Source organism: Cucurbita pepo, chromosome LG04, assembly GCF_002806865.2.
Source record: "Cucurbita pepo subsp. pepo cultivar mu-cu-16 chromosome LG04, ASM280686v2, whole genome shotgun sequence".
In the NCBI taxonomy this organism is placed as follows: domain Eukaryota; kingdom Viridiplantae; phylum Streptophyta; class Magnoliopsida; order Cucurbitales; family Cucurbitaceae; genus Cucurbita; species Cucurbita pepo.
This window is the reverse complement of record NC_036641.1, coordinates 10,484,897-10,512,616: the sequence shown is the minus strand read 5'-3', so window position 1 is coordinate 10,512,616 and position 27,720 is coordinate 10,484,897. Positions and strand designations below refer to the sequence as shown.

Genomic DNA, 27,720 nt, shown 5'->3' with positions numbered 1-27,720 from the left:
AAGTCTCCTATGCAGCTATCAGTCCAGGAATGATCTGGGAAGTATAATTCATCCAAGCATCGTTTTGTTTTTAGGTTAACATTATGACCGGATTCGAGGAGAGGAATTTACAGATAAGGAACTGATATCAATAAACAAGAATGCTAACGAAATTGTTCCTTGCTTGTGGTATATTTCATCAACATATTAAGCAATTTGCGACACTTAAGTAGGTAGACTTCTGCTACGTACCTAAACTGCATGTGTATTCACATAGCCTCGATTGCAGCCGCTTGTACTACAGCAAAAGAAACTACCACTCAGCAACATTTGTTATTTGTTTCGACTTGACAAGAGTTCGTTAAGTAATATTGCCGTCTCGTAACGCTCTGCACCGTGAACAAAATTATCTGAGGTAATGCAAAACTGGTGATTCTCCTTTAATTAGAAACATCAACAATCTCAGCTTCATTGTCACTGTAATCTCCCCAGCGCTTGCCGGACTTATTCTCCACAACCACGTCCTGGGAAATTTCTTTTGTTGCAACAGGAGCAGTGTCAATGAGCTCATCTTGACCTTCAGAAGGCGAGTGAGCAGTGTCTACAGATTGAACATGTGGCTTTTGCTCCATTTGTTGTTGATTCTCACATTCACCATCAGTTGCTGAATTAGTCATATCATTACTTGTTGCTTCTTCAGTCTCATTTTTTGTTTCAGAATCGTCTAAACCCGTTGGCGATGCATCTGCTGGACTAATTGGAGATCCCGGAAAACCATTTTGTGTCACCGGAATACCATTTACTGGTGCAGGATAACCAGTTGGAGACAGCAGGATACCATTAGGGGGATACGGAAAACCATTTGGAGAAGCCAAATATGCATTTGGAGATACAGGATAGCCATTTGGAACCCAAGGCTGGGCTGGTACAAACTCAGCTGCATGAGGATTCATAATTCTAGGAGCGTTGAAGAGATTCCCATCTGCAATGTGATCGCTATTTTGTGAAGCTGGTTTATTACGTGGAATCCGATTACCAGACCGATTGTAGCCACCGGATAACCGTGGACCATAGGGGACCCTGGCTGTTGCTGACTGATGTGGTGATCTGCGAATTGGATTAACAGTAAGCATTGGAGGAATATTTATAGGTGGAGGCAAAATACCTCCATGATCTTTAAATCCTGGACCTGAAACTGAGCCAAAGACAGGAGTTGTAGAAGGATTGAAGGGAGGTGCAGTAGCAGAAAGTTTCTTAGTTGTTTCCTTCGCAGCTTCCACTTCATCTTGCTTTTCTACTTCAACACTGTCAACTGCTAAATTATTTTCAGTCGCCTTTTCTTTTGAAATAGATGAATTTTCTTCACATGAAGTACAATCACTTTCTATTTGTATCGAAGCCTCAGAACTTTCAACTTCCAATGGACAAGGATTTCCAGCAGCATCAACTTCTATTTCTTTACTAGGCTCGTTAGTCACCTCCTGGACATGTGCAGATGTAGATTCTTGTTTGTCAGTGTCTGTAATCTCATTGACAAGACCTTCAGCCTTTTGTTCCGCACCAATTCTCTCAGCTTTCCCATTCTCTGCATCTTTTACAGTGGCCACTTCACCAAGAGTGAGCTCAGTTGTAGCTTTATCCGGGCTTTCTTGTGAAGTCACTTCAACATGAGTTGGTCCTTTAGCCAGCTGCTCTGTTGCTGCCTTTACAATACTTCCAGGTGGAGCCAATGCAACTTCTTTGTATGAGAAAAGTTTCCCAGCTACCGGAACACTTCCCGGAGCAGCCAGAGATGCAGATTTTGCAACTTGATCAGTAGTTAAGGCAGGAGAACATGGTGCTGATTTGGGGTCAGACAGTTTTTCCATACTTCCTGGACTGAAAAGGGTAGTACTAGACTTGGAACTGAAGCTTCCACTCTTAGTCATTTTTTGTGGAACAGGAATGGATGAGCCAACTGAAGCTGTAGATTCAGTTGGGGTGGTTGTTCTAGGGGACACAAAGCTATTAGGCTTTCCCCTATATCTTGACGATTGAGATACATTGATGAAATTAGTATTCAATTTGGCCAAGCTTGGTCTCTTTGAACCTGAAGACTTCCGACCTGAAATAGAACGTCCTTTAGGAACAGCCTCTTGCCAACCATCATCTGAGGCCTCGTCTTGCACTTGATCATAATTTTTATTAATCTTCATAACATCAAACAGAACTGTGTCAGATTTTTCAATTACATGTTCCTCCAATGGGGTTTCTTCAGATTTGTTTTCTTTATCACTTGGACTCTCAACGGCAGAATAACTTGGTGACAAATCTTCATCCTTCTGGAATTCTTCAGCACCTGTTTCTGGATACAGACCTGATTTTCCTTTGATCTGTTCAGAAAAAGAAGCAAACAGTGTCCCAACAATGAGGTAATGTAGGATGTTTTCCTTTGAGTTCTTTGAGAGACAAGAAAAAGGATGATAATTTGAACCTTTGCACGAGCCTTCCTCTGAGCATCTCTGGCTTTTAAATCTGCGTCAGGAGCTATATAATCCAAGAGGTCTGACACACTAACCAAATGAGGGAAACACATTAGCATTCTTTCTCAATATAAAATCAATTTTGGATGTCAACTCAATTGCATTAGGTCGCCATACCTTAAATGACCTTTACTGGAGATGGAAGCATCTGGCTTAGGGGTGCCATTCCGAGCAGCTTCCTGCTGCTCCAAGGCCTTCGATTCAAAGTACTCAAGCCATGCAGCTGCATCCTGCACCACTTAAATTTTCTAAGTTTATGGCTAAAAGGTAGCAAATATGGCTGCACTTTAGATTTCACATCTAACCTGAGTACGCAAATCCTCAGATCCAAGCTTGGCTTGTAGTATTTGCAGAGTAGTTTGCTCATGCTGAACACTTAGCGAGTACGCTTCCATTAACGAAAGAGCAATCGCTATCGCATGGTAGCTCGCAGCAGTCTGTAGAAACAAAATGACCACTTAATAAGATTATGAACACGCCATACACGTCTTCGATCAAAGAAAGTGAGAGAGAAATGCCTGTATATGATCAGCCCCTAGAAGTCTCTGGTTGCACTTCAAAGCCTCATGCAGGTACCTTAAAGCAACATGCACATTTCCTAAACCTTCTTCCATCATTGCTACGTTGATGTAAGTAGCTGCTGTGTTTGGATGAGAAGGTCCACAAGTCAAGTGCAAAAGGTACAGAGCTCGGTTAACATACCTGCAATAATCCAACACACATTTGTTTACTCAATCCAACATCATTCAATCAATATTAGTCAATACAGCCAGTGGAAACATACTTCAATGCCAGTTCTGTATGCTGAAGTCTATAATAGAAAACAGCTAGATCTCCATAACTTTTCATTGTATCAGGGTGGTCAAGTCCAAGTTCCCTCTCATTAATATCCAATGCTTTTTGCTGATATATTGTTGCCTAAGTAAAGATATATAGCGTTCAGTACTTGGTCTTCAAATATTTGTATAATATCCACTCTATGATAAAGTACCTACCTGATTAAAATCCCCTGTATGATAGAGTACAACGGCCAGAAGACTATACGCTCCAGCAGTCATTCGATGATACGGACCGCAGACAGATACAAGTTTCGAGAGCGCCTTCAAAATTCAACAAGTTCCCACAGAATTAATTTATTAACTTAGAGATGTTAAACTCTTATGCCAAAGAATGATATCCCCCCACCTTTGTACCATAATTAACAGCATCCTCCAATTTCCCTTTATCCAGGGAAGTTTTGGAAGATTCCAACAGTGTACGCCCATCTGCTGACGAACACGCAACGTGCTGTCGTAAAGGAACGAACGTTGTCAAACCAAAAAAAAATATTCAAATCATTCAGTTGATGACATGAAACGTTGACTACCCCAACCTTGTATACAGGAACCATGCTTATAATATCTGATTTCTTGAAAGGGGAAGCACTTTCCATATTGTAATCCCTGGGGACAAGCTCTAGCCCAACCTGATGGACATAATGTCAGTGTTAAGGGATGACATCAATAACTTTTAATAGAGAAAACAAAGGCTAGTCTCATTTCTAAACCTTGTGGCATAAACCGCGAAGGATAGCATATTTTCTGAGATCTTGAGTGCCATCATATTTCCATTGCCATCCGAATCTCTTGAGAAGGAATGTTTCCACCCACTTCCATTTCAGATTACAATCATTGGTCCAGTCGGCTTCATCTTCGATCGAAGGTGTTCCCAACAGTACATTTAGACACGACGCTATCGATGTGGCCAAGTCAGAAACATCGACTGCAGCTATAACTGCTTGCAGTATGTGTTTATAAGCTCGAACAATCATTTCGTGTATACATAAAGATTGCACATGTGGAAGCTTATCAGCAAGTTCAACCTAGAATAAAGCAAGGAAAATAGGTGAGAATTCACATGGCAAGAATGATGTCATAAAATAAAAACGAGGCAATTACCACACGCCCCAACGAGCACATTTGCAACCCCCGTGTGTGCATAAAATCTGTCAACGTCCTTCCATCAACAGGTGAGAGTTCAAGTGACCCAAAATCTGCAACCTGTTATATTTGAGGTTGTATAAATTAGTCCTCTTGAGCACAACATATAAGAACCAAAAGGATCTGATTTATTGACAATCTAACCAGTTTCGGAAGGGCGGTATCAGCATAGTACTTATGAGCCATATCAATCAACTCCGCAGGTGACTGCCAAGGACAACCCACAACCAATATTAAGTCAAGAGCTAAAGCATAACAATCATATTCTACAGGAACATAGAAGAACCTTTTTGTGAAGACCGGTTTCTGATTCTTTGAGTCGCAAATACGCAGACTCCGAAAGCAACGTTTTCCACATCTGTTCCTTATCTTCATCTTGTTTCTCCATTTCCTTCTGATTAATGGGATCAACTTCCTTTGCAGGCTCTACTTTGCTACTTCCAAGGTCTGTTTTTTTCTTAATTTCCTTTAGAAGTCCACCTTGTTTTCCAAGACCCTTTACAATTGGCTCTAACTTGGTTTCATCTGTTTTCTTAGGCTCAGTTTTCCCTGAAGCCTGATTCTGCAAATGTTGAACCCAACATGCACCTAGCTCCCACCTAATGGACCTAGAGTTTTTGGCAGGCTCTTCTTGCAACCTCAACAAACTTTCCTCCATTACTTTCCTAACTACCGTCCTCGAATATTGTAAATTATCAACATCGGTCGTCTGCGATCGATTAGGTGTATTCGATGCCTGAGGTGTGAATGACTTGAGCAGCAGCATTCTCAAGCTAAATTGAAATTTAGAAGAATCAAAATATTTCTATTAACATTCTCAAGCTAAATTAGTACTGGAAAGAAATGAAAATACCTATTAACATTTAAAGCATTGGCTCCTCCTTCAGGTTGTTCTTCAATGTTAATGTCCTGAGGAATGGGATTTTCCCCCCAATTCACCTCTGCCGCAACTTTCACAATAGCTGTGTAGCCACAATGTCTAATGACCACAACGCCTAATGTGGAAGTGTCCTACAGCAACGAGTTATAAAAGCAATCAAAACGACTATAAATTGAAATAACATATCATATCATATCAAATCTTCCTATTACCCATATTGCTTACATGAACAGTAGCACTCTCATCAGCAGTTATCCCTTTAAGTAAATTTCTTTGAGAAAGATCCTCTGTCGAGACTCCAAGAACCAAACTCCCGTCGTTTTTACGGTCCAATTTTACGCTTGCATCTTCTACATCTCTTGTTACCTTAATGATTAGATCTCCAACAACTTCTTCATGTGCTACTAAACCATTTGAATCATTTACAGGAAATCGGTTAGTTTCGACAAGGGAGTTGATTATTTCAACCGCTTTAAAAACTGACACGTCGACGAATAAACTGTGAAGCAGAAATGCTTTTCTATCACGGATTTGCCTCTCCTCTGCAGTTTTGCAAGGCATTGCAACAAGTACTGCAAATTCTTTTGCCCACTCCCTGAGATTATGCTTGCCATCTCTTCCTTGCCCTCCCCCATTTCCTCCCCAATTCTCATCTTCAACAGGAAGTTGGGGGAAAACAGATCCGTTCTCTGCAATAAAAGGAGGAACCACCCATGTATTTGCTCGAAAACCATAAGGTAGGTTTCCAAACTGAAATGAAACAGAGTCAATATGGCATTATCTTCTCCATAATCCTATTACTATATCTCAAATATACTTACTTTGTTGTGATCTGTGAAAGCTTTCATAAGCGCTTTATATGCCTACAAAAAGGGTGTACTTTAATGATCATGGAACCTAAAAATTGACAGAAATAAGATCAACCATGGTTTAGATATAAAGGGCTTACAGCATCAAATGCCCTGCTTATCTGCTGCAACAGACCCACCAAGGAATGATTAAGAAGAAGATGTTTCCCAGCAGGGTAAAACCCTTTTCTTGAAGCAACAATTGTCGTTGGTTTTCCATTGCAAACACGAACCTTTAGATACAATCATACACAGGATATCAGTAGGCAGTTCCCAATTCTTAGCAGAACTAAATAAGACTATCCTTACATCAATCTGAAAAAAATCATCTTCTGTTTTATCCACAAGGAATGGGCGACTCGATCTCCGAATGTCTGCAAGATAAAACTAAATAAGAAAACAGTTCCATTTCCACCAAGGTCAATGTCGGGTGTTAGATGAACACGACACTCTACAATAGTATGATATTGTCCACTTTGAGCATAAGTGCTCATGGCTTTGCTTTGGGCTTCCCCCAAAGGACCTTGTACCAATGGGGAGAGTATTTCTTGATTATAAAGTCATGATCATTCCCTAAATTAGCCGATGTCGGACTTTCATCATCCAACCTCGGGAAGACACAAATATAACTCACATTGAAGTGGCGGTGTCAGATGAGAGAAGGAGAAGAACTCATAAAACTGGCCAAGCCGCGGCGGTGGGCACATTGAAACGGACCCATCAGCTTTCTCCGAAATATCGTACGGACCGTCCAGGTTTTTGAATCCCTTAACCCCGAGGGAGCCTGGGACCGCTTTCTTGTCTCCGCCCCCCGCTGATTTAGGTTTGGCACTCTGCTCGCCGCCGCTTTCGGGACTGGCCTCATAATCAGTCAAACAAGATTCTTTCGACCCAATGTCCTTGGGACTGGTTCGAGCCGAAGACTTGGGGGAATTGGAGGACCCGCCGAAGGAGGTGGTGCAAGCGACGATGTCCAGCAGTCGCCGGATGTGTGCGACGGCGAGTTCTTCTGTGTAGTCCTCTGCCAAAATACCAACACTGGAAAATTAATATTTGGGAGGAGAGGGAGGAAGATTAAGGTGCGGCAATATGTACGATAACAGACCCGACTACACAATTCTGGTCCGTTGGATTCTTTTTCTTTTTTTAATATGGGGTCAGGTTTACCTTGAACGATTGTGACGTGGCATGGTTTTAGAGAGATGATGTCCACCGAATCTTTTAGTCTAGAGCCTCGAACCTGAAAATTTTATAAATAAATAAATAAATAAAATACCTTTACCGTTTACTTACTCTTTTGCGCGGGAAATCTTTTTTTTTTCTTTATTCTTTTTCTCTCTGCGATTGTATTTTTATCAGAGGCGGTTGGTTCAGACAAAAACTAAAATTATATTCATTTTTTATAATTAAAAAATATATTACAATTTACACGTGAAAAATCATGTGCTAATAATTCATTTGAAAGTCGTTTTTTTTTTCTTTTACTAAATTTCCACGTTTTCAATATTTGCAAAAATAATATTTTTAAAAAACAATTAAAATCGACCATTGATTTACAAATGTGATCAAGATAATTTTAATGTTTTTCCGATAATTTTTTAGTTTTATTATGTTTTTAATAAATTAGATTTGCTTTAACACAAATGTAAAACATAAGAAATTTTATTAAATTAAAAAAAGTAAAACACAACAAACTAATTTTTTTTTAATTTTCAAAATTTAGATCAATTTAAAAATAAATAAATAAAAAGTAGATACCAAAATAAATAAAATGATAGAGTAAGTAATGTTCATATGCTTAAGTCAAGGAACCCAAATTCCAACCTTTTCGTGTAAGGATTTATAAAATTATTTTTTAAATGTCAGATTTAGATTATTATTATTTTGTTCCATCATATTTGGTGATTACTTTTTAGTGCTAAATTCAAACCCAAACCAATTTTTTAAATAAGATACGCGACTAAAATTAAATTAATTATCGTTATTTTTTAAGTTAAAAATTTGAATATTCATGCAATAAATTTTTTTAGTTCAATGATACAAAGAGAAGAATTTAAAATTTAAATTATTTTACAAGAATATGTGTATTAATCACTTATAAATTAAACTTAAATTAAGTTGGGTAATTATTTTATTTTAGTTTAATCTATTTTTTCACAATTAATTTTCATATACATTAATTCCATGTCAAGAAGTTAAAACGGAAATTCAAGATTTTAAATTCATTATTATTATTAATAGTAGTAATGTGGCTTGATTTTTGAAAAAATATAGGCCATCAAGTTTTCTGTTTAAAAAGAAAAGGCACGACAACATCATCCATCCATCCCCCACATGTATAAACCGTGTCCACTACCAGCCGTCAGATTCCGGGCCCCACTCAAACAATCCCACGATAATGATGCACTCACACCAAAAATCAAAAGCGACCGTTTCCAAAACGGAAGAAAAAAAAAAGTAAAAGTCAATGCATCCAACGGCGCAGATCAAAGAACGTAAAATTAGTGGGACCCACGCCTTGGTTTGAAGAAGTACGAGGGAAAAGAAAGTGTACCTCATGAGACAACGTGAAGTTGGTTAAATGACATGTCTCCACGTGTACTCCTAAGAGCTTCCTTGCATCCAAGATCCTGTCTGTTGATATTCCCTACAAATTTAATTCAATTCCCACTTTTAATTTAATATCTCCCTAAATTTCAATTTTATTTATAATATATCCACCAACATCAACATTTAAATACTTATATATCTAAAAAAATATTGGATAAATATTCGAATTTTTATTTTAAAAAGCCTTATTTAAAATAGTAGGTGGGCAAGTACTCCATTTTAATTTCCTTTAATTTATTTTTTGTATTTTATTTATTGAAATAAATTGGTTTAAAAAAGGTAACCATTTAAAGGAAGCATTTAAAAGTACTATAAATGTTGGAGAAAAAATGAATAAATATAAATGTAGTCAGTCATCTACCTTATGTCTTATTATTTTGTATTTCACACGAACATTTGAATTATTAAACTTCCTTAAAAGAAAATTAAATTACGCACCATTGGGCTTCTAAAAAGTTGCATTATTTTCACTCTCAAAATGGGTGGTTAAGTTATTAGGCATCCAAAAATGGTTAAAAAGAATTTACTTTTAATTAGAGTTAATTCGAGCAAGGTAAAAAGTTGTGATATAATTTCAAGTTATAACTATTATTTAATAGGGTGGTGATTATAATGAGATAAAGCTGTGTAGGAAGACACCTACTAATTCAAACATAATTGAGTAAATTAAGACATCAATTATTATCTTCGATAATTGTTAATATAAAAAAATGACTAGAATTTTATTTATCTAAAAAACCTTCCACATATTTTCTAAATTCAAATAATAAAACACTAGTCTTAAAAGAATGATCTAGAGTATTTTAAAAATAATTTAAAAAATATCCATAATTTTTTATTTTTTTTAACTTCCATCTATAATTATAAATTCATTCGAATATAAATGGAAAGTTGACACGAAGATGATATTAAATAGTGTAATGGTGACTAAGATGTTCGTATGAATTAAACAAAACAAAAAAAGACATTTAAATACTTGGACTTTTTGTTCAATTCTAGCCATTTTTACTTAAATGACAACTTTGAAATATTTGTAAAATACTACCACTTATAATTTAGCCTAACAAGAAGAAGAAAATAAAACACAAATAACTTAATGGATAAACTGAATTTAAATTTGAAAATTGGCTTCAAAGGAAGAGCTGAATAATTGAAGACAAAAATAAAAATGAAAGAAATAGGGAATTTACCTTAAGAGTCACCTGCGAATCGTGTGGAGTTTCTACAGTGAGTTCAACAACAGTGGGCAAAACTGGAAAAAACAATAGAAGTCAGAAGAAGAAGATATAGCTCAAAATATGAGCCACATATTTGATTCCGACACAATGCCCAAAACTCAGCCAACTCCCAAACACATCCTTCAATGGAAATCCCCATTATTTGGGATTAAAAACCCAGAAATTTTCCCACCCAGTTTCTCGGCATCCAAACAGAATTACGAAAGAACAGAAAACAGAGAAATAGATAGAAAAAGAGCGAGAGAGAGAGTTCCGGAGTTCGAACCTTTCTCTTCTTTCTTTTTCTTCTCTCCTTTAGGCTTATGGGGCTTTGTTTTCCCTGCTTTGGGAGCCATCTTGGGTTACCCAGAAACAGAAGTAAATGAAATTGTAAAGGGGGTGAGAGAATTGGAGAGTGAAAGGGGGTTTTAAAGAAGAAGAGAAAGGAGGGTGGATGTTGTGTTACAGAGTGTTATCGAGGAGTGGGATAGGATAAGGTAAGAGGGAGAGGGGAAGGCTATGTGTTGGGGACACCAAAACAACTTGAGCTGCAAAAGGCAAGCGATTTGGGGCCTCTCGTTTTTTCCTTCCCCTGTTTCCGCCTCATCGCTCTTCATTTCCAAGTCCCACCAAAATCTTCCATGGCCCAACATAAATATTTTACTTTTACTTTTTTATTTTTAAACTTAAATTAAATTTAAAAATGCATAGAGGTAAACTTATAATTTAATATAAAGCATGGTATTAATTGTTATGGGTGAATTTAGATAGTAAAATCGATCTAAAAAATGGAGATGACTCTTGGGAACCATATGAGGATTATTTATGACTTGGGTCTAGGACAAATAGGTTAATGAGCCAAGGTTTGAAAGCTTATATTGAGTCCGATTAGGCTAGGTTAAAGGTGAGGTGCATGGGTCAAGTACATATGGACATGCACCTCGCACACTCACGACCCAATAAAGGTCGGTAGGTATTTGGTTCAACGTTTTCTTAATTCTATTTAGTAAAATGAAATGAAGCCTCGAGTTGGACAAGCATGATCATGACAATAAATACCATTTTTTTATATTCTTATTAGGTAAATGGAAAGTGGAAATGAGAGGGTTAGGAGAACCTACCATTTTGGACTCTACATATTCGAGCAATGCCACATTATAAGGTCATTTTCTCGTTCATTTTTATTTTTCCATTCAATAATGCAACGTTGCAGCATTTAAGACGTTTAGAAAAACAACTTTCCTCTAGGTGATGTGATATTTCTATTTTTCAATTTTGGTGCTGATTTTAATCTAGGCATGGTATGAGTCTTTATATTTGATGTTTATAATTTAGCTCTCTTAAATGGTATGTTGTATAAGATAGGATACCATTTTTAGGCTAAATGTGTAATTTTAAATTGTGATTATTAATGGTTTATACACGATAAATCTATATAAATTTAAACTAATATAATTTTAAATATTTTTGTCAGTGAATAACGTTTTATATTTCATCATTTTATTATTATTATTGGATAAAAAAACAAATTTCAAGAATGGGTTGTAAATGCTTTTATATGAAATGGAAATAAAATTTTGAGAGAGTGAAAGAAAAAATTAATGGAACAAATTTAAAACAACTTTAGATTAAAAATAAAGTTATTATTGGTCGTGTTGTTTTTATTTATTTATTTATTTATTTATTGAAATTGTATAAATAATCAAAATTAAGACTAAACTAACAATAATTTAAAATTGATTGAAAATGCATAGAACCTACACGATGCATCGTCCGTACACTCACGAAGAATCCGTCTGTTCGGAGAAAGAAAAAATCAGAAATACGCAGAAGGGAACCACCAAGAAAGCTCCAATCTTCAACAAATCTTCAGTCTCCTTGGTTATGGCGCCAATTCTAGACCAATCGCCACTGTACCTGATCATTTCAAGCCCTAATTCAACTTCAATTCAAGTGGAAACGAAGACGAAATTAAATTTTCATACCCTGCATCGACGAACCCTAATCCGAGTACCGCAACGACAGATCGGGCGAGGAGTGGATTTGCAACTCTCAGCGATGGAAATTTGAGTTGCGTCGATGAAATGGAATCGGAATCGGAATCGCCGGTTCGTTTTGCCGATGTGGTCCCGAATTTTCTGGCATTGTTGTTGCTGAGAAGTAGGGGATGAGGTAGGGCAGAGAGACCCGTGAAGATAAAAGTTGAATCTGCGATCGGCATTCCCTATCACATGCGAGGATTATGGAAAATCTGAAATAAATGGCGGGTGAAGTTAATTAGAGCCACATCTTTTTTCACATTCTGGGCGGTAGGAATTCTCCGGTTAAATCTTTTAGAATATTCCTTTCCTGTTTGTCGATTATCAGGTTTGGGCAAAAGGATTCCATGCCCACTCTTCACTACAAAAGGATTGTATTAGCTATGACAATAAAAGAGTAGGAGGACTATCTATGATCATCCTACGCTTTCCTTTCACTACTTTTCAAACTTTATATACCCTTTTCTACTGGTGTCACAAAGAGCTCCGCGCACTCACATTCGCCCACAATTTGAATGTAGCTGCTGCATTCAGGGGATGGATCAAGGTGCAAAACTTTAATGGGTGACATCCCAATTCTTCACTCAGGTTTTGATACCCTAGGAACTTGTAAGATTCGCGACTATCTTAGACGTCAGATCGACCTTGTCTAAGGTTGGGTGCACGAAAAAATGATTTCACCTTTCTTGTTTTGAAACGAGTCTAGCTACTACTACTTGGAGGGTCCAAGATGACTCACTTTCACCCGCTAACCCAATGAGACCTCTCAAACACAGTGGTCCGCTCAAGAAAGAAAACATGTTTCTTTTCATTTTTAATTAGTAAATTAAGTCGTTTATGATTTATGCATTTAACATTAAAAATGGCTAGAGACTAATTTTTTTCTTACAAAAAAAAAAAAAAAAAAAAAAAAAAAAAAAAAAAAAAAAAAAAAAAAAAAAAAAAAAAAAAAAANTCCACACAGCAGGCGGAGGCTAAGGCTCGTAGAGATTGGCAGAAAGAAGAAGAAGAAAGACCAGAGGGTTCGAAGCTTCAGTGATGGCATCTGTTTCGGCGGCGGTGGTCTTTGGTCTTAGGTTTACGCCACTGTGCTCTCGGCCATCATTTCACGTCTCTCATAGTTCCATCCGGCTCGCTTCGTTCAATAAGGCGAACTCGTTGAGGCTCAGTTCCTCTCACAACATTTCCGGGGTTGGAGTTGCTCTCCTTCAGAAGTCATGTCAAATCGCTCCCCGTCCTCAAGTTTCTACTCCTCTGACTGTTGTCGCTGCTAAAGGCTACAAAATGAAAACCCACAAGGTTTTCTCGATGTCTCTCTTCTCTGTGTATTTTGGGATATTCTTGTATGGTTCAATTCTGATTGTATTTTGATTGAATTGAAGTCAATTTCATTCTTCTGGATAGCTTTAATGTGTCTAGTTGCTATTTTCGTTCGAATTTGCAGTAAGATTTGACAATCGCAGGCTGAATTTAAAATATCCAATTATAGACGCTTACTGAAGGGGCCAATATTATTATTTCAAATAATAAGCGCCTCTTCTCTCTGTTTTCTACTGGAATTTTCATCTTTTGATTCTGATTTGATTGTTTGGTGTTGCTGGATAGGCTTCGGCAAAGCGATTCAGGGTGACGGGTCGGGGGAAAATTGTTCGGAGGAGAGCAGGAAAGCAGCATTTGCTGTACAAGAAGAACACGAAGAGAAAATTACGGCTTTCCAAAATGGTATGTCTTCATTGATTATTTTTATGTTCACGACTCTGAATCTGAATGCTGCGTTTCTAAAACTTGGACCCTTGATTTTGGTTTTGGAAGAAGTTTTGTACAAATCGATCAAAATTTAGGGTATGCTGGCACTATTTTCAATCAGTATGATTTCTCGACACCTTATTCCATCAATCTTCATTTCTTGAATGCAAGTTGTCAATCCAGTTCTACAAATAATCTTTACCGAAGTTGGAAGTTCTTTCTTCTGTTGATTCTATCCCAATCATATTGTTAACTTATGACATGCACAACTCAATTAAGTTTGTCTTGGAAGGATGAACTAATGTGAAGTTATTAACCAGTTGTCATAGTTGGATATGTTGAGAATGATTGAGAGTAGTACTAAATAAGAGGAAAATCATGAGTTTATAGGTAAGGAACACAATTTCTATTGGTACGAAACTTTTTAGGAAAACATCATATTATTGTGGAGGTTTGTGACTCCTAACAGAATCAAACAACAATCCCAATGCTATCATAGAGCTCATTTAGGAAAAAACTGGTCATAAAATGATGACCAACTGGTCAAGAGAACTTGATTTCCCCCTAGCATTTATCTTTCCCTGCGGGTAGATTTTAATTTTGTACTTCTCAATTTGTTATTAATAGCTAGAATGCAAGGAGGATTTGAAGGGTAGTCTCTTGTTTCATAGCCTTCTGATAGTTCTCCCTTTCCCAACTTTAAGCAGAGTGATTCCTATTTGGGGATTAGCTGACACTTCCCCGGACTGATTTCTTGTAGTCGTAGGCCAACTCTATAGATGTTTATGGAAACATCAAAAAGAAGTTCTTTTGTTTAAATTTGACTCCACCTAGATTGTTACAGCCTCGTCCCGACTTTTTGTCTTTTTCTCGGTGTAAGTTTAAGGCTTACCCATTAAGCCCATAGATCTTTTGCATTTATATCATATAGCTTATGGTTAATGAACTGTTAGAGAAATAAAGTGTTTCACCTAGCAATTCTTTTATCAATAATATTTATTTATAAGATTTTGTGATTATGAACTAAGTGCCTTGACATTGGGAAGATTTCTAGTACTGCAAGAGGATGAAATTCACTGTTTGCCATAAAATAAAATGATACCAAACTTCTGGTGTGTTGCTTTTGCTGTGTAAGGCAAATTGGTAGTGGTCATGCAGTCGCATATCTTGTTGTTATGTTACTGAGTGTTGCCTTTGATTGGCTTTTGTTTCAACACAGCACCCTGTTAGCCGAAGTGACTACGATAATGTGATCGGTGCTTTGCCATACCTGAAGGTGAACAGGCAAGCGCAGTAGAGGTAGAGGTCATACCTCACCCCATTAGATCTTGGCTCTACTTTGTTCATTTGTAATTGTAACCAAATGATTTTCAATTTTCCAGAACTCCTCAAAGAGCTAAGTTTGATTGTTTTTTAATATTATTTCTCTAGTTTATTCCATCAGTTCATAATGGTGCTTTCTTTTAATTCTCTTCCTCTCCTCTCTTTTTGCTAATCTTGTCGGGCTATAAGACCGAAGTCATCTCCTCTGTAAATCACGGGGATCTGGGATGATCATTTTGTCCTTGTCGAATATGTCTAACTTGTTTGATCAGTTCTATCTCAACATATAAAAATCTAACTCCGTAGCGTGATGGCAATTGCACTTCTGTTTGCTTAGGGAATTGACTTTTTTGTGATCGAGTCAACCATATCTCAATTTTGTTTAATCAGGGATTTGACTTTTTTGTGACTTATAATATGATAGGTTAATTTAAAACAGAGGCAGTTAGATACTAATTATTTGGTAATTATTGAGCTTAAAAAGAGATAGAATCTAAAATGATTGGAGAGGAGACCATATATAAATGGAGCTCCCGCGTCAGCCGTTGACGTAGAAAAGGCAAGAACTCCGGCCGCCCATTACCTAACAAAGCTTAAAAAAAAACCAGCCACCAGCCGTCGCCGTTATTTTTTGTTTACGCAATCCAAATTTCTCTTGCGTGTCAACCATCACATCATAGCATCAAGAGTCAAGGCCACCCTTAATTTACATTCATACCCCTACCTTCCCCAAAACTTCTTCTAATATACCAACCCTACTTCCGTAACTTCACATCCTATTTGACTTGTTTGTCTCTGTACGTGGGAGTTTAAATTCTGCACGTGTTGGTACAATCGGTCTCCTTCGCCACCAAGCGCCGATGCCAACTTCAGCTTTCATCCTCCTCCTCCTCCTCCTCCTCCTCATTTAATTCTAGGGTTCTTTAACTTCTCTCCTTTCTTCTATGGTGCAATTTGTGGATCCCAAGATGACTTTGTATCCGGAGAAGTTAGCGGTGAAGCGTGAGTGCGATGATTCTTTTCACCACCACCATGATCACTTGGACAAGCGCTTCAAGCCTGATTTTCAAAAGGTATTTCCTCTGTTTTGTTCTGCCTCTGATATGTTTTTCTGAGTTGAATTTGTTTAATGAAATTCTGATTTGTTTGGCTAAGTTTATGGCATAGTTCTTGATTTTGTCTGTGAATTGTCAGTCAATTTCGGGACCTAACACATTACCTGCAACCTCTTCACAGAATAATCCGCTTGATGAGCATAGCCCTCTTGGTTTGACGCTTAGGAAGACCCCCTCCCTGTTGGATCTAATTCAAATGAAACTCTCACAGGGGATTTCGTCAACAGCTGGAGATTCAAACTCTGAAACTTTTGACTTCATTGTTGAAAAGGAAACCGAGATCGTTACCATGTCGGGTAGCACCGAGAAACTAAAGGCTTCAAACTTCCCAGCCTCCCATTTAAAGATTGGTCGTTGGGAGGTCTTTATTGAATTCTATGGTACTATTTTTGGGTTTGCAAAGATGTGTGAGCTGACTCATTGTCATGTTATGATGGCAGTATAAGTCAAGACATGAAGGTGATCTGGTGGCGAAGTGTTACTATGCTAAGCACAAGCTTGTTTGGGAAATCCTTGTGGGTGGGCTCAAAAGTAAAATAGAGGTGCAATGGTCAGATATTATGGCTTTAAAAGCGAATTGTCCAGATGATGGTCCTGCTACACTATATGTTGTGGTATTGACTCCTCATTCTTTATGGATTTTCCCTTCAGCTACTTTGTGTTTGATGATTTATTGATGTATTTATGTGCTTGGTTGGAGCAGCTGGCTAGACGCCCTCTTTTCTTCAGGGAGACCAACCCACAACCAAGAAAGCACACGTTGTGGCAGGCAACAGCTGACTTTACGGGTGGTGAGGCCAGCATGCAGAGGTAAATCTTCATTTCTCGCTTTATTTTCCTCGGCGTTGGGAAATTTATGTAAATTTGATCTGTGGTGTATAGGCAGCATTTTCTGCAATGCCCTCAAGGGTATCTAAACAAGCATTTTGAAAAGCTCATCCAATGTGACTCACGCCTAAACTTCTTAAGCCGACAACCAGAGATTGTGTTCGGTTCTCCATATTTTGAACCAACAGCCTCTGGTTTTACGACGGTCGAGCAAGCCAGCATCCGTGGTTTGGAGCAACCAGTGAATGACAATCGATCTGTAGTTCATGAGATGGGAGAAAATAGAAGAATTACTGAAGTTAGCAGCATGGCAAGGAACTGGGAGCAGATAAAGGTTTCGGGGCTTCATCCATCCATGTCAATGAGTGACCTCGTAAACCACATTGGACAGCATATTTCAGAACAAATGACTTTCACAGAGTCACCTTTTGTTGATGATGGTTCCGAATGCCAAGAAATGCTTAATGAAATTACACGTTACTTGCTGAGTGACAATCAATTGACAGCAGCTTCTGATGAGGCATCACTCATGTCAAGAGTCGATTCTCTCTGCTGCCTATTGCAGAAAGAACCTCCTGCAGTTCAAAGTTTTCCAACCAACGGTGTTGAAGGACTCGGTTACAAAGAGGATGTTCAGCTGAAGGATGCTGGGGAGTTGAGGGATGGCAGGAATTCGGAAAGCCATATTAAGATTCATCCAAAAGAAACGAAGGATGTTTCTGGAAGCATGCAACCATCAGCTATGTCAAGAAAAGATTCATTTGCAGACTTGCTGTTGCATCTTCCTCGAATTGCATCGCTTCCGAAGTTCTTGTATAACATTTCAGATGGTGATGAAGATGAAGATAATTGATTGCAAGCTAACTTTCTAGGTCTTTGGATAGTATGGGGAATGGGAATTCTGGAATTTGTAGCACGTAGAAAGAATGCTTCACGTGTAAAAATAGGTTCACAGTCAATTGACCACAAACTATAAACCTTAATTCTTAAATACTTTTTAAAGTTAAGGGAATAAATATCAGACCAGTAATTTACCAGTCGCATTCACAAAAGCTCGTCTCTACCCACTGGTATATCTACAGACAATTAATATTATATATAATCCAGTTAATACTAAATAAGAATTAAACGTGCACAATTAATCGTTTACCATTCGGACTCGAGTGCCAAAATCCGATTGCCTTTGTAAAAAAGTAAGTTAGCAGATCCAAATACTTCCAAACGCTTCTTCAAGTGCACGCTTTCTGCTGAACTCTACACTCCACCCACCGGCCCTTCCACCTCTCTCCGCTCTAAGCCTCAACATTTCCTCATCGTCAAGCCCATAGCCCTGCATGTCAAGACCGCCACCAAGGGGCACAGGTTGGCCTGTAGGTCGTGGCTGCCCTCCAGCAAATGTAGGTGCATACTGACCTTGTGTGCCTGTGCTTAATCCTGCTTGGAAGCTTTGATCTGCAGCCTGCAACAACAATCAAATGAAAATTAGGAGAATTGTTCGGACTCTCTGCTCCAGATCTTTCTTAAAGAAACATCGAGTGTCGTGTACTACTATTCTACTAGCTTCTATGTTCTATCCCTTTGGAAGCCAAATACAGAGTTGAGAATTGTTACTTATGGAAACATATTAACATCAACCTTTGGAGATGATAAGGAAACAAAAAGTGAGCACTTATTTAAAGACTTGACAGCAAGTTCGATGACACTACAATATTTCAATCAGGATGGATCCAGAAGACAATTCAGACCTTTTTATTTGATGCAAAAGACATTGTTAACAATAAACAATAAAAAAAAAAAGGGAACAGATAGAAGACAGAAAAGTATGAGCAATTTAAAACAGGAAATATGTGCTCACCACATCATTGTCTGTCTGGGCGGGAACTCCCTTGCTTGCTGCAAGGGCTGCAGCATATTCTTCAGCCTATCAAATAGTTCGACAAGTTTTATTAACCTTTCAGTAAAAAGTGAAACATGAAGTTCAAAGGGCAGTTATGTCTCAAGTAAGAAAAAAAAAATAGTGATTGAGAGCCAAGGTCCTCAATTTGGGGCTAAAAGGAGAATAAAGGAATAATTTATACATAAAAGTAATAAACTAGATACCTTGCGAGCTCGGTTGACCATTATTTGTTCGGCATTTTCTTCTTGATATCTAGCAATTTTTGCTTCAATAGCTTGAACATCTATGCCTTCAATCAAGTTAAAAGCTGCAATATAAAATTTTCTGGTCAAATATGATTCTAGGTAAAGAGATAGAGTAACCATACTGGAAGAGCATACTCATGTCCTCCACTTCTTCCAGATAATCATTGTACTCTCTCAGGGATGGGAAATCATCTTCTCTCTTGTTGAATCTGTAAAAAAGAAATACCAAAGACACCTCAGACATTAAATACATGTTCATGTACGCCATCCTAGAACAAGAAACAACTCAATAACATGAGCATTGAATAAATTCAAATTGAAACATCAATAGAACACCCATCTATTTTCCACACGTTCAGTGGAAGTTTTGAGACCTTAAATGTAGGCCTTTTTGCAGTAAAAAAAATTTAACACCACTTTTGTCTTTTGGTTCTTTATACCTAGTTCACTACAAGCATCTGGGAAGGTGTAAACCTTTGCTTCTCCAATTCCAAACGCACAATGCAATCATATACGGCAATTGTATCATAAAGCAGTGACATGCGGCTACAGTATGCGCAGAAGGTTCAAACAAACATAAAGAGTAAAAACAAGAAGTAGAGCAGCAGCGTCAGACTTACATGCTAGCAATCCTCCTCCTGATACTGATTTCCTTACTATGAGAAACACCGCTGGAGACAACCATTGTTGTTGCTTTCAGCTTTTTTCTTTCTCTATCTATATTTCACTTGCCTGCAAAGCCATACCTGCAAAAACAAAAACAAGAAATTGATGTATCTTTCGAGACACTAAACCAAAATGTGTGGTACTTCCATTCTGAATAAACGATTTTCATGAAATTCTAAAGTTTGAATCCTGACCAGAATCACTTGTAAATTAATTCAATAACGTACCCACGAGAATAGACCAGTACAGCCTTGCATCAAGAGATGCCCATGGCACGTTAGGATCATTAAACAAGAATCAACAGACGGTCAAATACGATTGATAGCTTGGAAACGAACTAGTAAGCTCGTTGAAGTACTGATTCATTGGGCAAACAGAGCACGACAGAAGAAACTAGAAATCTATAACTGGTTAACCCGTGTAAATTGTTATGGAGATTTCGACGTGGTATAGTAGTCTCAAATTTGGTTCCTCCAAAAAAGATCCTAGCATTATAAAACAAACACACTCATTTCAAATTACAAAAAACCGAATCTACGCGAAGAATAGACAATTAAGTTGATTTCGGCACAAAATCATGAGCCTAGACTCAAAAATAGTAGCCTCCAAAACACAAGTTTATGCATAAAACAGAGTCAAGCACGTTGAAAGTCGATGTTCCAAACATAACAGCCGAAATGAATGAGAGAAACAGCCTAATTTCATTTACAGTCGGGTGCAAAAAACGACGGAAAGACCCTTCGAAACATACTGAATTTCAGCAACAAAGGCATAGAAGACAGAAGCTAACTAAAACAATAAGAGTACCTGAACCGCAGTAAAGGTTTCAGATCCTTAGCGGCGGAGACGGTCCCTCGAATGAGCCCTGATTCCTGAAGAAAGGGGAGTTTGCTAGTTTGGAGGTGGGAGACCTCCATTGAATAAAGTGGAGAGGGGAAGGTAACAAAAGCAAATTCGGGCCGGGCCTATGATAGCCCAAGAACATTGGCTCTGGGCCTAAGATAGCCCAAGAACATTCGCTCTGGGCCTAAGATAGCCCAATAACATTCTCATAGATTGGGCCTAAAGGTACCCTCATTGCCGTTTCATTATAACGCTACTTTCCCGAACTTGTTTCCCATTGCCTCAGCGAGTCCAGGATTTGGCAGACAAAATTGCATTCAAAGCCGCAATATTCAAATTTCTTTGCCTTTCACATTTGTTTCAAAGGGCATATAAGTAATTAACAAAGAAAACTGATATTATCGATTTGAAATAAAAATAAAATAATAAAAGCCTTCCACGATTATTAAGGAAACGCCGACGTTTTAGCGGCGGTTTAAATTCTAAAATTCAACGCTTCTATTTTCTATAATTATTAAAATTTATTACAAACCAAAAATTCTATCCGATCGAACTTGTTGAATTTTTTTGGTCCACTTTTATATATATTATAATAATGCTTCCTATCTTTGTAGTTTGGGTACTAGCATTTGAAAAATTGTTAGTTGAAATTACAATACTAGTCTCCATAGCTTACTAGCTAGCTACCTTTTTTTTCATTTTTATTTGCATAATTTGATTAAAATTTGTTAGTATCAACCTAATTTCTTAGGGTTGAATTTAGAATGTAACACAAATTTTCATACTTTGGATTTCAAAATTAAAATATATCCAAATGAACACACACTTCAACTTGCAAAAATTAGTTGACATTATGGAGGTTTGAAAAATAAAGCACATTTTTGTTTTATGTTCATTAATTTTCTCGAAAAGGGACCCAATAAAAACACTTTCAAATGAAAAGATATTATAGCGTTTCAAATATTTAAGCTCATCAATTATCCAATTACGACCACAATAAAGACTAATATACCATGATTGAAGCCAAGCCCACCTTTCTTTTATTTATTTATTATTATTATTATTATTTAAATAATAATAATAAAAAAGAAATTATCTTCCCTTAACAGCACATAATCCACTAATTTCATCCCAATCCCACATTTCCACCATTTTTTTTCCCTTTTCTTTTCAATCATTATTTAATTATGTACTTTCAATTTTAAAAATTGGGGGTAGGCCTCGCCTTTCTACTGTTGCTGACGTGTCGGCCACCATATTTATTCACACCCTAAACATATCCTACGCGGCGTGTGTAATTTCACGTGCTCAATCCCCATTCGTCCATTTCAAAGTCAAACATCAGACGCGCCACGAAACCTCCTCCTTCCCTCCCTCCCTCCCTCTCTCAACGCCTGTTTGGCACAATACTCTTTTTCATATTTTTTGAACGAAATATTTTAACTTAATTAATTTCCTTTTATTTTTTAATAACTGTCTCTAACTTTCACATATAGAAAATATGGTTGCTTTAAACAATATTGTATTTTAATTTTTTTATTAAATTTTAATTGTTATTTAGATGGTAAGACGTATCTATTAAATTCTTAAATTTTATTTTTGATAAGATAATTTTAAATTTAATAAATAACAATAGAAAAAATAATAATAATAACTATTACCTAAACATCGATATAATCACTATTAAAATTTTTAACTAATAATTATATCGATATAATCACTGTTTTATCATGTGACAAAAATCTAATTCTAAGTCAAAATCTCTATTATTCTTAAGCATTCATTTGAAAAGAAAATGAAAAAGCAACTCGTTGCGAAAAGTCTTTGTAGAGTCAAATATGATCTTAACTATTTTATTAGCCATTTACATTCCTTTGCTACCCTTAAAGCCTCTGTTCATGCCCCCTGTTTCATTAACACCCCCATCTCCTTCTCTCTCCTCTGTTCTAACTCCAACTCCATCCTCAACAATGGAGTTCGGCAAATTCTGTGCTTTCCTTTTCCACTTCTTCACAATTCTTTTACTAAACAGAGCTTCTGCTCAACAAGAAGCCTCTGTTAATGGCGCTTCTCAGAAAGCAGCATTGCTTTCGTTCAAAAACGCCATCGTTTCTGACCCACAGAACTATCTCAAGGACTGGGAATCTTCTTCAACGCTTCATTTCTGCAATTGGGCTGGCATTAACTGCAATAATTCAACCCAAGAAATCGAAAAGCTCGATCTCAGCGATAAATCCCTCAAAGGGACAATTTCTCCATCTCTTTCTTATCTCTCTTCCTTAACCATTCTCGACCTCTCTAGAAACTGGTTCGAAGGTTCAATCCCAATGGAGTTGGGGTTTCTTGTTAATCTTCAACAACTCAGCTTGTCATGGAACCACCTCCATGGAAAAATCCCCACAGAGCTTGGATTTCTTCAGAAATTGGCGTTTCTCGATCTGGGTAGCAACAAACTTGAAGGGGAAATTCCTCAGATGCTGTTCTGTAATGGGTCGAATTTGTGTTTGAAATACATAGATTTGTCGAACAATTCATTAGGCGGCGAAATCCCTGTAAGAAATGAATGTCATTTGCCAGAGTTGATGTATCTGTTGCTTTGGTCAAACAAATTGGTGGGACAGGTTCCTGCGGCGCTTTCGAACTCCGCCCAATTGAAATGGCTGGATTTGGGGTCAAATAAGCTCAGCGGCGAGTTGCCTTCTGAAATTGTTGCCAAAATGCCATTGCTGCAGTACCTTTACTTGTCTGACAATGAGTTCATTAGCCATGATGGTAACTCAAATCTCCAACCCTTTTTTGCTTCTTTGATGAATTCTTCAAAGCTTCGAGAGCTTGAGTTAGCTGGAAACCGTCTTGGTGGAGAGATTCCTTCCATTATCGGTGATCTTCATGTCAATCTCTCACAGCTTCATTTGGATGGCAATCTTATCTATGGCGCAATCCCTCCTTCCATTTCAAACCTTAAAAATCTTACCCTTTTGAACTTGTCTAGTAACCTTCTTAATGGAACGATACCTTCTGAGCTTTCCAGATTGAGGAATCTCGAGAGGTTTTATCTCTCAAACAATTCAATTTCTGGTGAAATCCCATCTTCCCTTGGCGAAATTCCTCGTCTGGGTCTTCTTGATTTGTCTCGAAACAACCTCTCTGGCTCTATTCCTGAGGCTTTGGCTAATCTTTCCCAGTTGAGAGAATTGGTTCTTTATAGAAACAGTCTCTCAGGAACAATCCCATCAAGCTTGGGGAAATGCATCAACTTGGAGATTTTGGACCTTTCTAGCAACCAAATTTCAGGGGCTATTCCTAGTGAAGTTGCAGGATTAAGGAGCTTGAAATTGTATTTGAACCTCTCAAGCAACCATTTACAAGGGCCGTTGCCATTGGAGCTCACCAAAATGGACATGATCCTTGCAATCGACTTGTCCTCCAACAATCTCTCAGGTTCAATTCCATCTCAGCTTGAGAACTGTATTGCACTAGAAATCCTCAATCTATCAGGCAATTCCTTCGATGGGCCTTTGCCGATTTCAATTGGGGAACTCTCGTATCTCCGAACATTTGATGTTTCTTTCAATCAGTTAACTGGAAACATCCCAGACAGTCTTCAAACATCTTCAACTCTCAAACAGCTCAACTTCTCCTTCAACAAATTTTCAGGGAAAATCCCAAACGATGGAGTGTTTTCATGGCTGACAATCTCATCGTTCCTTGGAAACAATGATCTGTGTGGCTCAATCAAAGGCTTACCGAAATGCAGAGAGAAGCACAAGCGGCATATCCTCTCAATTTTGATGTCTTCATCAGCAGCTTTGGTGTTCTGCATGATTGGGGTTTCATTAGCAGCTCTAAGATCCAAACTGAGGAAACGTTTCCCAGTTTTCAACAAAAGGGATTTGGAAGAAGGTGAAGAAGAAGAAGAAGAAGAAGAAGAAGAAGCAGAGAGAAAAGAAAGAAAGTACCCAAGAATCTCATACGGACAACTTGTGGAAGCCACTGGTGGGTTCAGCTCTTCCAGCTTAATCGGCTCCGGAAGATTTGGAGATGTGTACAAGGGAATTCTAGCAAACAACACCAAAATCGCAGTGAAAGTTTTGAATCCAATTAGAACAACAGGGGAAATCACAGGGAGTTTCAAAAGAGAATGCCAAGTTTTGAAAAGAACAAGACATAGGAATTTGATGAAGATCATAACAACATGTAGTAGGCCAGATTTCAAGGCTTTGGTTCTTCCATTGATGTCAAATGGGAGCTTGGAAAGCCATATGTATCCAAGGCAGGGACAAGAGCAAGAACCCAGTTGGTGCAAGATTGATTTGGTTCAAGTGGTGAGCATTTGCAGCGATGTGGCTGAAGGAGTGGCGTATTTACACCATCATTCGCCGGTGAAAGTGGTGCATTGTGATCTTAAACCAAGCAACATTCTCCTTGATGCAGACATGACTGCTTTAGTCACTGATTTTGGAATTTCCAAATTGGTGAGCGGTGGAGACGATCAAAATGATTCGGCTTCTTTCAGTTCAACTCATGGCTTGCTCTGTGGATCCGTTGGTTACATCGCTCCTGGTAAGTTCACTAATTAAACGAATTACAGTTGTATTTATGGCGTAAACTCATAATCTCCGCCTTCAAAAACGCAGAATATGGCTTAGGAAAAAGCGCATCAACAGAGGGGGATGTGTTCAGCTACGGAGTACTTCTTTTAGAATTCATAACTGGGAAACGGCCAACAGACCATTCTTTCCAGCAAGGAGCAGGGCTTCACGAATGGATCAAAAGCCAATACCCACACAGCCTAGACCCTTTAGTCGACGACGCCATGGATAGATACTGCAGGGCGGCGGAGGCGGTGACTGGGCGAAGACCTTGCAAGAGGCTGTGGCGGGAAGTGATAGTGGAAGTTATAGAAATGGGGGTGATGTGCACGCAGTTCTCGCCGTCGATGAGACCCACCATGGTCGACGTGGCTCAAGAAATGACGCGTTTGAAGGAATATCTCTCGCATTCTCTGTCGTCGGTTTATACGCGGCGGCGATGATGTAATTATTAACGGTGGTTGTTGATCCATTTGTTTTCCGACATGGTTTCATCAACTGAAATTTTTGTAGTTTTCTTTTTTTTTTTTTAAAGAATTTATTGAATTATTTGTTTGTTTCCTAATTAGAATTAATCAAAATATAAAGATTTAATGGAGTGGATAAAAACTCAAAAATGGAGGCGATTTGTTACTGCTGTAGAGTTGACAATTTTCGTTGACATTTTTAATTTCAGGAGGTAGTAGCCGTTAAGCAGCCGCCCTAAATCTAATTACTGAATATTATTTCAGTAATATAATAATAATAAACAATTAAAAATCATGCCCAATTTTTTGTTTGGTAATAAAAGATCCAAATTGTTGATTAAAAGTTGATTAAAAGTATTTTAGCGTTGAAACTTAAGTCAATCATCAACTTACCTTTATACTATTAATAATTTTTTTCAATGATTATTAAAATCTCGAGTAGCAATTTGTAACCGTCCAAGCTCAAGTCCACCGCTAGCAGATATTGTCCGCTTTAGTCCGTTACGTATTACCGTCAGCTTCACTGTTTTACAAACATGTCTGCTAGGAGGAGATTTCCACACAATTGTAAGGAATGACTCGTTCCCTTCTCCAACCGACGTGAGATTTCATATATTGGATAAAAACAAATAAACAAAGTAAACTAAAGTGTTTCGTGACACTGTAATTTCAGATTGAAAGACAAAAAGGTGTAACTAAGTTATGAGTGATTCAAAAAGGTTGGTATCATGGAGAAACATACCTGTTTTGATTTCCCACACAAAGCAATAATAATGGTGAGCTTTTGTTATTGTAAGTGGGGTGAGCATTGTGGTTTGATATCATTTGCTCCTACTTCAAAGCTCCATTGGAATATCTATTTCTCAACCATTTGTGTCCATTATCTACAAATTTATTTATGTTCAAAACAAGATTGCTTCGCTTCCCAAAAGGGTATGTGGATTTGTACCAGAAAAGAGATAATGATATATCTTGGTAAGCCAACTTTCTCAAAGGTCAACATAAAAACATCAAAAAGTTTACAAAATGAGTAGCCTTTTGTTGGATACTGCTATAGGAGATATATATCTTATGTACTTTTGTTGAAAAAGACAGAGGGATTGTGGAATCCTACCAAATAACAGCTTGTTAGCAACGTAAGATTGCAACCAGACGACTCTAAATCTACCACAAAGCAGGGTATTAACCCATGATGATGCTCGTGTACTCAAAACTGAAATTGTTGTGAAATAAAGTTTGCCTAAGATCAGGTCGGAAGGCGTGAATATTCCTATACTACCCATTGTTGGTCCTAAGGAATAGAAGATGTTAGGTTAGCCGAAAGATGATTAATTTATCGGTTCAATGACGTAAGATGCCCTTGCTTTTCCAAAGTAAGAAGGGGTGCAACCTAGCCCGGGGATAGATAGCTCAAAATGGGGTGTGCTAATAAACTAGGAGAAGAACGAAACTAAGCAATTGAGGCAAACAACATGGAATAGTGAGTTTTATCCTTCAAGTGGGAGTTGATAATGATTGCAGTAGAAGATGATACGATAAATTCTTATGATTCTCCAGTAAATACAATAAATTCCATCTGAATGGTATGTTAAAAGAGAGCTGGTTTTATGTACAGAATTATGCCATCTGATCTATACACTTTACAGATTCTATGAACTCAAATCCATTCTATCCTGTCTGTTGAAGAAAATCAAACGCAAACTAAGTCGGATTCATCAACAAAACTCACAGTTAAACTTCACGGCTGTAGAACACAATGCTTCATCAAAACCAAAAGTACAGCATTGCCTGTCCATTAAAATAAAAAAACAGTATTTTTCAGTAAATTTGTAGCATATGTTGTTGTTAATGACAAAGGAAAGGAGAATAGGCTAATACCTCTTGTAGAAGATCGAACATCGAGCCGTGCAGCGCACGTTGCTGG

At 37.7% G+C, this 27,720-nt stretch overlaps 6 protein-coding genes across 7 annotated transcripts; 3 read left to right on the top strand and 3 right to left on the bottom strand.

Moving 5' to 3' along the window:
- Window positions 1-20: 20 nt before the first annotated feature.
- On the bottom strand, window positions 21-10,651 carry LOC111793478 (protein TSS). The gene is made up of 23 exons (XM_023675382.1): window positions 10,322-10,651; window positions 10,009-10,070; window positions 8,763-8,855; window positions 7,376-7,448; window positions 6,843-7,229; window positions 6,518-6,582; window positions 6,310-6,441; window positions 6,182-6,223; window positions 5,586-6,110; window positions 5,334-5,491; window positions 4,767-5,253; window positions 4,625-4,687; window positions 4,439-4,540; window positions 4,048-4,362; window positions 3,874-3,966; window positions 3,687-3,788; window positions 3,497-3,601; window positions 3,286-3,419; window positions 3,020-3,203; window positions 2,807-2,938; window positions 2,619-2,731; window positions 2,453-2,531; window positions 21-2,351 (listed from the first exon to the last, which is right to left on the bottom strand). Exons 1-23 carry the CDS (start codon window positions 10,389-10,391, stop codon window positions 420-422), a joined length of 5,448 nt encoding a protein of 1,815 aa, XP_023531150.1. The 5' UTR covers window positions 10,392-10,651; the 3' UTR covers window positions 21-419.
- Window positions 10,652-11,750: 1,099 nt separating this feature from the next.
- Window positions 11,751-12,944, bottom strand: LOC111793484. The gene is made up of 2 exons (XM_023675388.1): window positions 12,021-12,944; window positions 11,751-11,952 (listed from the first exon to the last, which is right to left on the bottom strand). Exons 1-2 carry the CDS (start codon window positions 12,254-12,256, stop codon window positions 11,817-11,819), a joined length of 372 nt encoding a protein of 123 aa, XP_023531156.1. The 5' UTR covers window positions 12,257-12,944; the 3' UTR covers window positions 11,751-11,816.
- An 85-nt stretch (window positions 12,945-13,029) lies between these two features.
- LOC111793482 (50S ribosomal protein L35, chloroplastic-like) lies at window positions 13,030-15,268 on the top strand. Its single transcript, XM_023675387.1, has 3 exons — window positions 13,030-13,373; window positions 13,680-13,796; window positions 15,040-15,268. Exons 1-3 carry the CDS (start codon window positions 13,113-13,115, stop codon window positions 15,115-15,117), a joined length of 456 nt encoding a protein of 151 aa, XP_023531155.1. The 5' UTR covers window positions 13,030-13,112; the 3' UTR covers window positions 15,118-15,268.
- Window positions 15,269-15,387: 119 nt separating this feature from the next.
- LOC111793479 lies at window positions 15,388-18,129 on the top strand. Its single transcript, XM_023675383.1, has 5 exons — window positions 15,388-16,216; window positions 16,380-16,619; window positions 16,699-16,872; window positions 16,962-17,068; window positions 17,141-18,129. The coding sequence occupies exons 1-5, from the start codon at window positions 16,088-16,090 to the stop codon at window positions 17,937-17,939; spliced, it is 1,449 nt and encodes a 482-aa protein (XP_023531151.1). The 5' UTR covers window positions 15,388-16,087; the 3' UTR covers window positions 17,940-18,129.
- LOC111793481 (CDK-activating kinase assembly factor MAT1) lies at window positions 18,027-20,809 on the bottom strand. 2 transcript variants are annotated; one of them, XM_023675386.1, is made up of 7 exons: window positions 20,702-20,798; window positions 20,122-20,379; window positions 19,849-19,974; window positions 19,364-19,437; window positions 19,187-19,290; window positions 18,942-19,007; window positions 18,027-18,545 (listed from the first exon to the last, which is right to left on the bottom strand). In XM_023675386.1, the coding sequence occupies exons 3-7, from the start codon at window positions 19,911-19,913 to the stop codon at window positions 18,285-18,287; spliced, it is 570 nt and encodes a 189-aa protein (XP_023531154.1). In that variant the 5' UTR covers window positions 19,914-19,974; window positions 20,122-20,379; window positions 20,702-20,798; the 3' UTR covers window positions 18,027-18,284. The 2 variants fall into 2 exon arrangements, with proteins under 2 accessions (XP_023531154.1, XP_023531153.1); XM_023675385.1 differs by lacking the exon at window positions 20,122-20,379 and having other exon boundaries at window positions 20,702-20,809.
- A 1,859-nt stretch (window positions 20,810-22,668) lies between these two features.
- LOC111793847 (putative leucine-rich repeat receptor-like serine/threonine-protein kinase At2g24130) lies at window positions 22,669-25,855 on the top strand. Its single transcript, XM_023675909.1, has 2 exons — window positions 22,669-25,300; window positions 25,375-25,855. Exons 1-2 carry the CDS (start codon window positions 22,708-22,710, stop codon window positions 25,770-25,772), a joined length of 2,991 nt encoding a protein of 996 aa, XP_023531677.1. The 5' UTR covers window positions 22,669-22,707; the 3' UTR covers window positions 25,773-25,855.
- The last annotated feature ends 1,865 nt before the right edge of the window (window positions 25,856-27,720 follow it).

Bases quoted from the DNA above. Each gene is read 5' to 3' on its own strand.
- LOC111793847 (XM_023675909.1), top strand. From the start codon at position 22,708: ATGGAGTTCGGCAAATTCTGTGCTTTCCTTTTCCACTTCTTCACAATT. The intron at 25,301-25,374 runs GTAAGTTCACTA...TCAAAAACGCAG, and splicing joins CGTTGGTTACATCGCTCCTG to AATATGGCTTAGGAAAAAGC.
- LOC111793481 (XM_023675385.1), bottom strand. From the start codon at position 19,913: ATGGTTGTCTCCAGCGGTGTTTCTCATAGTAAGGAAATCAGTATCAGG. The intron at 19,438-19,848 runs GTAAGTCTGACG...TCTTTTTTACAG, and splicing joins AGGAGGAGGATTGCTAGCAT to ATTCAACAAGAGAGAAGATG. The intron at 19,008-19,186 runs GTATCTAGTTTA...ACTATTTGATAG, and splicing joins TGGTCAACCGAGCTCGCAAG to GCTGAAGAATATGCTGCAGC.
- LOC111793478 (XM_023675382.1), bottom strand. From the start codon at position 10,391: ATGGCTCCCAAAGCAGGGAAAACAAAGCCCCATAAGCCTAAAGGAGAG. The intron at 5,254-5,333 runs GTATTTTCATTT...ATTTCAATTTAG, and splicing joins AATGCTTTAAATGTTAATAG to CTTGAGAATGCTGCTGCTCA. The intron at 4,688-4,766 runs GTTCTTCTATGT...TGTCCTTGGCAG, and splicing joins AAACCGGTCTTCACAAAAAG to TCACCTGCGGAGTTGATTGA.
- LOC111793479 (XM_023675383.1), top strand. From the start codon at position 16,088: ATGGTGCAATTTGTGGATCCCAAGATGACTTTGTATCCGGAGAAGTTA. The intron at 16,217-16,379 runs GTATTTCCTCTG...ACCTCTTCACAG, and splicing joins TCAAGCCTGATTTTCAAAAG to AATAATCCGCTTGATGAGCA. The intron at 17,069-17,140 runs GTAAATCTTCAT...TGTGGTGTATAG, and splicing joins GGTGAGGCCAGCATGCAGAG to GCAGCATTTTCTGCAATGCC.
- LOC111793484 (XM_023675388.1), bottom strand. From the start codon at position 12,256: ATGCCGATCGCAGATTCAACTTTTATCTTCACGGGTCTCTCTGCCCTA. The intron at 11,953-12,020 runs GTATGAAAATTT...TGAAATGATCAG, and splicing joins TTAGGGTTCGTCGATGCAGG to GTACAGTGGCGATTGGTCTA.
- LOC111793482 (XM_023675387.1), top strand. From the start codon at position 13,113: ATGGCATCTGTTTCGGCGGCGGTGGTCTTTGGTCTTAGGTTTACGCCA. The intron at 13,374-13,679 runs GTTTTCTCGATG...GTTGCTGGATAG, and splicing joins ACAAAATGAAAACCCACAAG to GCTTCGGCAAAGCGATTCAG. The intron at 13,797-15,039 runs GTATGTCTTCAT...GTTTCAACACAG, and splicing joins AATTACGGCTTTCCAAAATG to CACCCTGTTAGCCGAAGTGA.